General features: G+C 42.7%; 1 protein-coding gene across 1 annotated transcript in view; it reads left to right on the top strand.

Annotated features, from left to right (window-relative positions):
* The first annotated feature begins 434 nt into the window (after positions 1–434).
* CCDC88C (coiled-coil domain containing 88C) overlaps positions 435–13,019 on the top strand; it is a 97,162-nt gene continuing 84,577 nt past the window's right edge. Inside the window, exons 1-3 of the mRNA XM_082283124.1 lie at positions 435–844; positions 959–1,059; positions 8,389–8,497. Of these exons, the coding sequence (XP_082139250.1) occupies positions 785–844; positions 959–1,059; positions 8,389–8,497 (270 nt within the window). The 5' untranslated portion in view covers positions 435–784. The remainder of the gene's footprint in view (positions 845–958; positions 1,060–8,388; positions 8,498–13,019) is intronic.

The raw sequence follows: 13,019 nt of genomic DNA, 5'->3' as shown, positions 1-13,019 counted from the left end.
TTCGTGGCTTTTAAAGCGTAAACTTCGGACCCGCGCGCTCCCGCTCAGCGCTGGCGCCGTTCCTAGCGGAGGAGGGCGCGGCGCCGGGCGTCTCCCGGCAGGTACAGCCGCCCCGGCGCGGCCGCGCGGGCGAATTTCCTGGCGAGGCCGCGCATCACCTCGGTGGCAGCGGGGACGAGGCGCAGCCGCAGGGGTGCGGGGCCGCCCCCGCCGGGGCGGGCAGAGGCCGCGGGCCGCTCTCGCTGCCGCGTGCGGGCGACGCCGAGCGGGCGGCGCGCCCCGACCCCACACCGCATCCCGCCCCCGCCGCCCATTGGCCCGCGCCGGCCCCCTCCGCCCTTTCCATTGGCGGCGGCCGCTGCCCCTCACGCCGCCGCCACCGCCCGGGTCTAATTGCCGGGGCTCGGGCACACCCCGGCACAGGTACCGCGGCGGCCGGAGCGGAGCCGTTGTACGAGAGCTCCGCGCCTTTGCTCCTGGGCGTTTGGCCTGGCGGCTGAGCCCCCTTCTCCTGGTGTGGCTCGCTCTTGCCTGGGGAACTTCTACTGTAGCCACGGGGCGAGCTCGGCGGGGGAAGACTGGCTTGTTGCTGTCGGGAGGAGGGAGCGCGGCGAGCGGCCCCGCGTGTGCCAGCGGGGCGGGGAGCGATGAGCCGCGCATTGTTTGCCCTGTAGGCAGCGCCCGGCGGGCAGTGGGGCGGTGGGCCATGGGCTCCGCGCCTTTGTCTCCCGAGTGAGCCGGCCCCGCGCCCGCAGCCTTCCGCCGCCGCCCGAACCCCGGCGACATGGACGTGACCGTCTCCGAGCTCCTGGAGCTCTTCCTGCAGAGCCCCTTGGTGACCTGGGTGAGCAGAGCGGGGCGGCGGGGAGCGAGGGGGCAGCCGGCGGGGCAGCCCTGTCCTGCCGGGGTTCGCTGTGTCCGCTCGCCATCCCCCAACCCGCTGTCCTTCCTCCGGCAGGTGAAAACCTTCGGGGACCTGGGGAGTGGCGACCAGGATAACCTCGGTATCTACATGGACCTGGTGGATGGCGTGGTCCTGAACAAAATCATGCTGCAAATGTGAGTGGGGTCGGAGGGCGGCAGACATGAGGGGGCGCGCCCCGGCCCCTCCCGCGGGTGTGGGGCTCCGGCCCGGAGCTTTCCTCCTGCGGGGAGGGCGGCCTGGGGCCGGAGCGATTTTCGTTTTGGTTGCTCTTCGAAATTTACAAAAAACAGTAGGGGGAAAAAAGCTCCGAACTAATCCAGTTCTATAAAGTATTCTTTAACTTCTCTTTCTGGTCTTTTTGCGTGGAGTGTGTTTGGTTTTCCTTTTTTTTTTTTTTTGTTTTTCTTTTTTTCTCTCCTAGTTATCTCAGTTATTCACGCATGCTACAGTGGAAGGTGTGTGGCAGTACAAAGAAGGAAATGAAAGTACAGTATCATATAAAGCTTTACTGGGAGGGTTTCATCTGAACTTTGTCTACTCTTGCGTAAACTTCGATAAGGAGTACATAATTTGGAAAAAAACCCTCAGTGCTACCTCTTTCAAGTGGCACTGCAAGGCCATGTGTTGAGGGATCTTAGAAACTGGTTAAAAGATGGAGTGCTGAAAATACCCTAACATTTAAATGAATCGTTGTTAGGGCTTGTGCTGTGTTTTTAACCACATCCTTTCCTGTTGCTGATCTGCTGTGCTGTATGCAGAGCCTGACTGTTTTTTCTTTTCTCTGTATTTGCTTTTAAGTATTCTGAAATATATCTGAGAGTTTGTAGGGAGAAGTATTTGCCTTTCAGGGGAGGAGAGTTTGGAAGTCACTCAGTTTTGGCAGTGCACTCAAGATCTTAAGTGACTGAAGTCAATTGAAGCTCGACCAGTGTTTTGCAGTGTTAATCAAGAAGAATTCATATTAGAATCTTTTTGAATCTTGAGAAATAACATTAAGTCTGACAATCAATGCCTCACCTGCTCAAGTTGCCAAGTTTTGTTATCTTCTGATACCTGGTTGTTCCACGTGAGAAGGTAATAAAATTTTCTTTTGACTTGATGTTGCCAACGGTGAAAATTGTGTACTGGAACTTAGATAGTGAAGCTGGTGAAGATCCAAGATTCAGAACATAACCCAGATCAGCCAGCACACATGGAGATAACAAACTAATGGTGTAAAATATTAGTAGAGATAGAAGCCTCTTGGAAAGAGAAGGCATAATTTCCAGCATTTTTTAAGGAATAATTACTCTTTAAAAAAATAATTTTCTGGAAATTAAAGTCTCAAGTAGAAATGTTTAGATCCAGGTTTGTAGCTTTCCAATGTGTGGGAAATTAAATTTTGATTTATGACCATTGTGTTTGGCACAAAGATGACCAACCAAACTATCAAGGAAGAGCAGCTGAGTCAGCTGCAGGTTTGACTAAACAGTAGTATTATCTAAGACATTTATTTAATTATATGTGCAATTATCTTCTTATTTAAAAACAAGAAAAAAATAACTGAGTCGCATTTAGTCACAAATTTATGGAGTTATGTGGCTTTTGAATGACTGTGGCATTTTTATGAGAGCTTCATTAGGTGGTGTGTGCAAACTTAAATATTTGTAGTTGGCCATTGAACTAAGTCTAAGGAGATAGAGTTGTTAAAGTCGAGGGAGCAACTGAACAGTGGTCTGGAGACAAGGAGAGAATGATAAGATCTCATGGAAATAAGGAAGATAAGCATATAGGCTGGCTGAGTGCAGTGACACCAGTTGGTATTTTGTCTGCTCTCATGTGATTATGAGAGATGCCCTGGCATGCTTACTTGTTTTAAGCAGTCAGGTTTATAAATTGGTGGGGTTTTGGTTTTAATTTGTTCGGTTTTTTCCCCCAAGAAACATCTCTGCCAGTGGTGTCTCAGAAAGTGAAATGTGGGAGGCACAAGCACTGTGGAGTAGGAAACTGTCCCATTATACACAGTCGGGCCTTTTTTCCCCCCTTTTTAGGGAGATTTACCAGTGCTTCTAATGGTGACTAAGGAGCTTGAAACCAAAAGCTTTGTGCTGAGAGCCCAAGACTGTTTAATTTAGGAAGGATTGCAATTTTATTTATGTATCCTGACCTAGCAAGGTGCTCAGGAGAGGTGCTGACTGACCTTTACTTTTCCCTGGTTTTAACTTTAGAAATTGCTATGCAATTACTGCTTGCCTGTAAGTCATGAAAGTCTTGTAAGGCATGTTTCTGCCCCACAGAGCTTTCAGAATAAAAAAACAAATGTGTTTTTAAAAATTCTTGCTCGTTGTTTTTGAGTCTTGGTTCCTGAAGATAGTTTTCAGTGCTTGGCTGGATATTTCTTCCTGCTGAAAGCGTATTAATGGGAGCCTTTGATAAATCTAGAATTGGATTTGCCATGCTGTGATAGTGTTGACTGCTTGAAAGCACAGGTGCAGACATGTACACACATGTAGAGAGTAGGGGGTGGCAGGGTGAAAGAGCTGGGCTCCTGATGTGAGCAGCTGCATCATCACTTGTGTGTTATTTCACTTGCATTTTTTTTATCCTGCTTGCCTGATTATGGGAACAGAAATAGCAGGGGCACACGAGCTTGCATCTAAACACCAGGTGTGATGCAGTACTTTGCTGCAAATCAATGTGTTTCTTTCAGTGAAGATTTTGAAATCCAGATTCTTGGGAAATTCCGTACCAAAAATACAACATTTCTTCCCTGCAGCAAAGCAGATTTTAAGTTTCATTCAGGGCAAAAAAGATAGGTGTATCTGTGAAGAAATCCAGATGTACCTGTTCAGTGGAGATTGCTGAGTGGAAGTAAGGCTTTAGCTGTTTGAGTTGTGCGTGGGCTGTAGGAGTTCAGTCAGCCCCTAATTTCTGTTGTAATGGTTTGGATTTTCCCCAAATGCTGTCTGACAACTTTGGGTGGAGAAGATTCCAGCTGCTTTGTGTTGTGGTGTCAATGTTTTTTAGGTGGTGGGTTCATCTCAGCAAGGCAGCTGTGTCACCAGAGAGATATGTGACAGCTATCTATCACTTTTCCTCCTGCCAGGTCCCTGTGGCTCTTTGACAGGAGGTGAAAATAGGGCTGTGCCTTCATTTCATCCTCTTCAGAAATGAACTGCCCCCAGGAATGCTAGCTCTGAATAAAATGTAGTTTGCTCAGGCTTGCCAAATGTAGCTGTGGCACAAGGGCAGAGGAAGGGAACCTGGCCTGGGTTTAGGCAGACTGTAGTCAGTAGGACACCAGCTGTTGGGCTTTGCTGGTGATCCCTTTGCTTACTGGTAATCTCTAAAACAAGCAAGACTATTTTTAAGAAAGTTGGGCATTGTTTGGTTCTCAGTAGGGGCACCTAGCTGTTAAACAAGTTGAATTTAGTAGGAGGAGTCAGACAACAGTGTTTGGTTTCCCCACTTAGATTTTAAAACAAGACAAATGATTTTTCAAATAATTCTGTTGTAAATGAGTGGTTTTGTGTGCTTGTGTCCTGCTCAAGTGTATATCCCAATCTGATAATTCATGAAGGACAACGTTGATTTTGCAGACTTGCAGTACTGGCTGAATGCTCTGCATACAAAAATGTTTGTTAATCTTCAAAGTGCTGTGTTTCAAGCTTGTGTTGCTGATGGATTTATGTATACCAGGTTAATGAGTTTCTCTGCAGACATACTTTAAAGAACTTTGTTCAGATGGCTGTGTGTCGCTTCCTGGTATGAAATCAGCACGTGGCGACACTGCATAGACTGCCTTCAGCGTTACAGTTGCAGCTGTGGTATAATACCTAATAGAATAAGCAAATATTTGCCCCATTTAACTTCCCAAATGAAACTTCCTATAAGAAATAGTGTGGAGCTTTATGTAGGCATGTAAGTGTTTTCATGTTGGCTTGTTCTAATTCTTCTAATTGATAATTGACTGCTTTTCTGTCAAAACATTTAGCAAACAGGAACGTGTGTTAGGAATACAGCTGATAACACTGTATAACTAACACTGTATTTGTGTTAAAATCCCGTTATAAAAATGCACAGTAATAGGTTTTTTCCATTTCAGTGGTAGCTGTCATGGTTTGTGGTGCTGTTGATACGTTGTCTTTAATTTAGACCACGTGACAGGAACAGCCACCTTGTGAGTGCCCGCTCTTTGTAGTTTCTAGAAAATGGCATGAATACCAGAAGGTTAGAGATGTGCATCTGTTTAATTTAAAATTTTAGAATCTTACTTAGAGGTGCATTTTTCCATCATTTTCTGGGCAATTTAGGAATCTGCCAGCCTTAGTAGCATTGCCTCACTTGATGAGAGAGGAAGAACTTGGGTGGTAGGAGGGCTAGAGTGGCCCCAGAGTGGTGTATTTTTGATTAGTGCCTTGCCTGCAGAGCGAAGTGCTGCAGGATGCTGGGTCAGCCAGTTCCTTCTGGCATCTTATAACCCTTGGGCCTGACTTGAGGGGTTTCCCCTTGTTCATCAAAATGGCTTGTCAGAAACTGTAAGAATGGGATTGTCATTTTAAAATTTAAGTGGGGTTTTTTTTTGTGGTTACTTTTATTAACTGATGACTTAAAGGATTGCATCTTCATGCACTTGTGTTGCTGGCCCCATGCCTGCTGAACTTGTCACTTGATCTGTCTCCTGACCCTTCCTTTTCTCTCTGTTCCTAGAACAGTCATGAGAGTGTACAAACCAGATGACTTCTTTAAAATGTTTGGGTATATAGTGAGGTTTGAGATTTTTCCTTCTGTTTATTTGTCTTGGGTGGGTTTTTACTGGTTTATGGAGTACCTCCCTAAGTCACACCTCAGCCATGCAGTCTCAGTCTTATTTAGATAACCTTTTTGATCTTGAGGAGTAGGTGGTTTTCAAAAAAAAGAAATGTAGTTTTCATTAGATTTGTATGTAAGGGAAAGACCAAACATCAAAGGACTGAAAAGGCATCTGAGGTGGTGTTCATGGATTTTTCAGATATATCTAGACGTTAATTTGTTTGGGTTACCCCGTTAGTGTTGCAAAAAAAAAAAAAAAAAAAAGAAAATCTCTCTTTAATTTTCACTGTGATCCTTGGAAACAGTTCCTTTCTATAAAATTCTTGATTTCACCATACAAGCAGGTGCTATAATGTACAAAGTGTGGTACCAACAGCTCTGTATTCTCTAGGCTAGGGTTGTCTTTAAGCACAGAAAGAAGAAATGGGATCTTGCCTGTTGAGAAGGAATTGTTTCATTTTCCTGCAAAGACAGTAATCCCTGTGGCAGTTTGAAGTGTAGGCTGTGCTGGACTTGCACATCTTGTGCAGAGGGTCCTCTCTGAAGTGAGCTGAGGTGTGAAGCTGGTTACACAACATGTTCAGTAAACTAGGGTTTTTGAGCTACCTTCTATTTTCAGAAAAGCTTTTAACTTCCTTGTGATGGAGAAGTGGCAGGAGTGCCAGAGCTACACTGTGCTGCAGCTTGGCTGCAGGTTAAGAGGACCCTGAGGTCAGTGGCATTAAGGGCTCTTGGAGCAATCAATTACCCTTAACGAAGATGATAGGATAAAAGCTCTGCAATTGCTTCTGAGGGCCTGATCCTGCTGGTGCTTCTGTTCTTGTAACACAATCTCCACTGTGCAAAAATGAGCAGTCTAGGAAGTAGTTGTTTTGTGCCTTATGTGCCTTTGAAAAACCTCATCCAAGTCCTGCAGTTCCACTGCTGCAGCTGTTGAAGAAATAGCCTCTCCTTTCCTGTGACTCGTCAGTGTGTTTTGTGGATTTTGGCCCCATTTTGTGCAGTTCTGGGAAGGATTGTGGAGTAGTGACTGCTAGCCAGTCAAAGATCTCCATTCTTGGCCACAAACCTGGAACACTGCCAGACAGTGCCATGGCAGCATGCTGCCTACATGAGCTTTCACATGGAAATGAGAACTGTAGGCTGACCCTTCTGTTTGGCCAGCTTCTCTTTACTGAATGTTTCTTCCCTTTTAGTTTCCCAGTTTGTTGTCATGGCCTTGCCTAAAAAAGCTGTATCCAGCTTCCTTTGAGGTTCAGCATCTGCTCAGACAGTACTGAAGGCAGGGTGCTGTCTGAGCTCAAGCCCAGGTGGCATTTATGCTTCACCCTCAGTGTTGAGGACCCATCCTGTCAAACTGTTACAAGTATGGCTTCTGCACTTCTGTATCTGAGCATCAGTAAAATGGAATACTTACTACAGATTTTACTTTAAAAGCTTGTTGCAATTGCCTCTTTTTGTTCTTTCTTTCATAATTTATTACAGTACTAATCCACATGCAAAATCCTGTGTTGCTGGAAAGGCTGTGTAGTGTCTTGCTGGTTTTGGTCATCTGTGCTTCACATTGCTTAAACCTTTGTACATAAATACTGTGTCTGATGTTATCTGCTGTCAAGGCAGTTTTCTCTCATCTGTGGAATATCTTTGTGTTTTTTCATACTTATTCACGCAGCACTGCTTTCACTCAAGAGGTGCTCTGGAATGGTTGTGCATTTAGAAAAAAAAGTAAAAGCTCTTTGACATACTTATGTAAACGTTGGCAGATATATTTTAAAAATAAATATTGGATCAGTTCCTCTTTTATTTCCTTGTCAACGCTTGAGTTCAGTAGTTGGCCCTGGAAGAGCTGTGAATGGCTTAATTAACAGCCGCAGCAGAGCTCTGGGAGGCAGGTGTTTGGATTATGTAGGAGTCTGCTGATAAGAGTCATTATTAGAGGGCAAACAAAATGCTTTGATCTGTGCTGTTGGCAGATAAGGATTTTTGGGTTCCTTTTTTTGCAACATCTTAGAGTGTACAGAGAGGATCTGACATTTGTATGAAATTATTTGCAACTTTTTTCCCATGTCTTATTTTTTATTTTAGAAATAAAGTTGCTTCAGGTACAATTTTGATGTTTTCTTTAAAATCAAACAAGAAACATAGCATGTATATGAGAGATCTAGTTAGATGATACGGGTGTAATAAGTACAATATTCTTCTTTTCCCTTCGGTTTATAAGGTCTCTGGTCTTTGCAGGTTTTTTTTTTTTACATCACTGATCAAGTATTAATACCCTCTTCTTGTTGTAAAACTCCAAAGCCAAGGAAAGGCATGATAGTATTTCCTAGACTTGCCTTTATTTGAATAAGGAAAACCCCATATTATCAGAGACTGCTTTGATCTAGCTTGCACAAGCTAGGTAAGTTCTCTTTTCAGGGAAATATGGGTAAGAAGGGAAGCTGCCCTGAAGTGCTGTGTGGGTTGCAGTAGGGTACTTTGTGAAGTGCAGGAAATATTGCCAACTTACACATAGGTGTAGAGGTAATGAGCTTATTCTATCATGAATTAATGTATATGTACCCTGTATAGTTGTCAGTGTATTTATTGCATAAACTTAAATGTTACTGAGATGTTAAGTCTTAACACCTGTTTAATTAGTAATATTTTATTTTCTTCTTCCTTTTTAACAGAGATCCTCGACCAACCAACCAACGTGTCAACAAGCACGTAAATAATGATACCTATCTTCGGGTTCAAAACCTGACCATCTTGATCAGAAACATTAAGACTTACTATCAGGTGAGCTTTCTGCTCTCTGCTCATTGATCTGTGGTGACTGCTGTACTGTTTTAGCTAGTGCAGGGGCTGGGGGCTCAAAGAAGCTTGCTGCAGGTGATGCCTTAGGTTTTAACTTCTATATTTTTCAAATTCTGTACTGCTTAGTGTGTAACTCTGAAGCTTCTTGTAGCCTGTTAATTTCTGCTCTCTCGTGCTAGGTAGACATAACAAAGTCTGTCTGGGCCTGCTCTTCAAGGACACCCAGACTGTCCTAGGCCCAAAAAGTGTAAACCAAAAGCCTTTGAGAGGGGGGCAAGCTGAGGGGAATTCCGTCATCAAACTGAAGCTTTAATTGGAGAATTAACTCTGATATGCAAATGAATCAAACCTATAAAAGTGTGAAGAACTCGTGACCTGTCATCCATCTTGGGGTCTAGCTTGGCAATAGCCTCTGGCTTCCCAGGGGGTACCTTTGAAGGCCTTTCAAATAAATACCTGCCTTATTCCCTTAGTCCTGTCTAGTCTCTGTTTCTGGGAGGCCTCTCAAGGCATCACAGGAAATGGAGGGGAAATTGTGTTTGTGTAAAAGTACTTCCAGCCATGCTTTCTCTTCTGAAAATGACAATATGGTTATCTTCTCTATCTATTCCTCATGGCCAGAGGCTGCTTCCTTGCCTTCCTCTTTTTTTTAAAGACGTTTTTGTGCTCAAAGACTGTCATAGCATTTGGAGATGCATATACTAAAAGGGCTGTTTTGTGGTAGGATTGTGTATGTGAAGGGGTTTGCTGAAATGGAAGTAGTGTTTCTTGACAGAAGACTTTTTAAAACAGGAAACCTTTTCTTAAAGGGGCTGCTAGAAAATAAAATTTTGATGAAGAAGTGTTTTTAACACTAGAATATAAACCTTAAATTGATAGGAAAAGTAAATCTGTGCTTAGTTTGAAGGTAGACTTCTTACACTCTGTACTTTGGTGTTCAAGTAGTTGTTTGTTCAGAACTCCTCTAAGAGAGCAAAGTGTGGGAATGACTGCAGAGTCTCACAGTGCACTTGTTGGGTGTCTTTCTTGAACTGTCACTGTTCCTGTACTGTCACAGTGCTCCCCTAAAACCAGGGTGTTGACAGCTGAGTGCTTTTGCAGAGTTACAAGCAGTTGGCTGCTGCTGGAGAGCCACAGCACAAGTTCAGTTACTCTAAATAGAATTTCTGTATGCACACTGTTATGTATATTTGGACTTCATAGTGAGAGGGTAACTGTTCTGCTGTTACCTTCTGCACATCTTTTGCCAGATTTGAATGCTGTGCAGTGTAAACCAAGCTGAAACCACTTAGGATTGTTAAAATGCTTCTCTGTGTGTCTCAATCATATAACGAACAAGCAAACTAAACTGTCGGAGTTGATGTTGGTGTGTTTACCCTGGACACTTCATCTTTTTTGTATATATAGAGGAGACTGTGTATTGGTTTTGTCTTCAAAATACAGAAGAGATGTAGAGTAGTGCCTTTTCATGCCATTCTCTTCCAAAGCTTGCCTACACTGCTTTTCCAGATTGCCACAACTCTTCTCCTGGACTTGCTTAGGAAAGCCTGAAAGACAGGCACTTGTGGAAAATGACAAAACCAGATGGGGCATATGAGTCATCTGTGCAAGTTCCAGCAGCCCGCTAGGAAAATGAAGTAACTTAGGTTTGAGATGATGGTGTAGGGGGGGATATCATGTGTTTCTGAAGATAACTGATCTGTGTCTCTTGTTGAGATCTGGAGATGCTGATGCAGTGTGATGTCATTCCTGAAACTTATGATTTCTAAGGGGAAATTCCATTTGGTCATAACTAGAGGCTGAAGTTTGGGGGTTAGTGGGTTGGTTTTTTGTTTTGTCTTGTTGTTGCTGTTTCTGTTACTCAGTAAATAGTTTAAATGTATATGGAGTCTACGAGAGACTAGTCCTAACCTTCCTTCTCCTTGCCCCCACAAGATTTAATATCTGAGAGTCTGGTTCTTCATGTGCTGAAAGTTTCATTCACGTGCCTTTTTTTCTTTTCTTGAAGCTGATACTCTGACCTCTTTTAAAAGTACCTGGAGAGAGCTCTGGGTCAGGAAAAAAGAAAAGTGATTCAGAGTCATGTGTTATGTTACTTGTTGACCTAGCTGTTGAGCTAATCCAATAAAGCTAGCAACAACTAAAATAGGTTAAGACACAGAATTTTCAATGGCAAACAGTAGCTGAGGCTTGCAGTAGCAGCTGTAACAGTCATGTTCCCATTGTAGTCCAGAAGTTACGTACTATGAATCTTGCTGCCTGAGGACAGCATATACTGTATGTAAACAAAGTAGTCATGAGAGCTTATCACTCTTTGCATTTGGTCCTGAAAATGTAATTACAACAAAGTTTAAAATAAAATAACTTTTTTTTGATGATAATAATGTTATATAAGAAACTTATTTTTCCTTGACACAATCATATCTTCAGGGCAAATCCAAGGTCTTGTTGCTAATCTGAGATTCCCTTTCATGTGGTGTGTGCAGCCTTCAACTTCCCATAGTCTGGGGGTAGTTGAGGCCATCTATGCTGTAACTGAGCTCTGTGTGAGATTGATGCCAAGTATAGTGTTGCATCTGTACTCGTGTCTCTGTTAGATGTTTGGAGGTTTTCTTGTCATTTAGGATATGGTTTAAGTAGGTTTTACTAGGATTTTTTTTAACACGCAACCAAATAGATGCTTTGGAATATTAAATATTCTTAATAATTAAATATTGTTAGGCTGCTTCTCTCCTGAATATTAGGAATGTTTTTAAATAGGCTGAAGTTGTGGGCATTGCTTGATGAAGTATTAATACATTAGCCTAAGTTAAAGTGGGGGTAGTGTCTTACTGACTGAAAACGTGTCTGTGGGGACTGTGAGGGATAAGTTCCTGGCAAACAATAGGAACACAAATTTTCTGCTTCCTCAAGAGGAACAAAAACTCCTAAAAACACAATACTGGCCTTGACATTTTACATTCCTTTTTGCTTAATGGGCTAAAGTCAAGTTTACGGCATAATTGCTGAGTTTGGTAGTCCAGGTCATCTAGAATGAGGTAGCATTTTCATCATTGTTTTTCAAAGGACATTGGTAGGTATGCAATAATATTTGTCCTTCTCTGTACTGGGCAGGAGCAATCAAGAATGACATAAATACATGGTACTGTAAACAGTATCTGAGGAAGGTGACGTAAGTGCCTACTAAAATTAATGCTGATCTTCAGAAGGTAGCTGAGATTTTGGATCATGTAATGATCTTGTCTAGTCTTTCTGTATCTAATATCAGATTTCTAGTATATCTGTATAGCTGATCTTTTCATTAAAGCAAAATTCTCGTTAATAGAGATAATACTTCAGAAAACATGGATGGGTCTGATCCAGAAGCACAGTTCCAAGTATTAGTGGTGGCACTTTACTGATCTCATAAGCTGAGGGTTTCTGCTGGAAGTAAGTATGAACAAGACAGGTTATTGGTGGAATTTGGGTTTGATTTAAGCTTTAAAGATCAACGCCTAGATGTGCTTCACCAGACATAACTTGGGAGGGGTACGTGCAATGAAGAGGCTTTTTTTCCATTTGAATAACCTCTCTGTTTTAGAAATTTGCCAACTGAATTTGTTCATCCGCAATTTTCTGAAGAGTTGCCATCTTGCAACTTTCAGCTGCATGAGACTTCATTGCTGGTGGCTGCTGAGAAAAACTGTCATGACTCTTAAAACAGAAGATGACATTGGTTGCTGCAGGCTTTGGTGGTTTTTATTTGTTGGCTACCAGTGGTACCATGCAATGTCTTTGCATTCCCCACTCTCTCAACAGTTGTACCTTTGCAGGTTTTTATTGACTTGAGAGGCCCCTCTTTTGAAACTGAGCATATGACTCATTTTGCTGTGGGATTTTATGAGCATTCAAGATAATGTCATTAATTGCATTTAATAATGGTTATGCTACTGGTTCACTGGAGAAATGGCTGATCATAAAACTTCTGGAATTGGTGCCATATCTTGGAAAAGGCTGAACACAGCACAAAATTTTCTTTCCTCATAGTGTGAATTTTATATGACTCTTCTTGCTCTGACTGAATTCCAATGCCTGGCTGTCTTTAAACTGAAAGAAGATGGAAAGAGAAAGCTAGAAAATCTGAAGGGTATTAGCCTCTCCCTTTGCTGTATTGTACAGAATATATAATCCTGTAATTCCATGTAAGTTCAGCTGTCCTGATATCTGCAATGCTTGGATAATATGCTCATACCTGTAGAGTTTTGGAAGAAGCCTAAGGTGGGCTGCCAGGGGAAGCTTGAACTGGCTTTATTGTGCTTCCTCCGCTCATGTGTCAGTCTTTGGGTTTAATGTTTTTTCTAAGGAACTAAAAATAACTTTGGTACCAAAAAAAAGGAGTTTTGTGAAAAGGTCTGTTTTGATAACAGGTAGTTTCCTAACCTTCAAAAATGTCAGCAATCACTCCAGCAGTATATACTGTACTCTCAAGCAAAAATTCCTAGCATTTACATGAAAAACTTGAATC

The sequence above is a fragment of the Coloeus monedula genome, assembly GCF_965178545.1.
Source record: "Coloeus monedula genome assembly, chromosome: 6".
In the NCBI taxonomy this organism is placed as follows: domain Eukaryota; kingdom Metazoa; phylum Chordata; class Aves; order Passeriformes; family Corvidae; genus Coloeus; species Coloeus monedula.
This window is presented reverse-complemented; position numbering and strand designations above follow the sequence as displayed.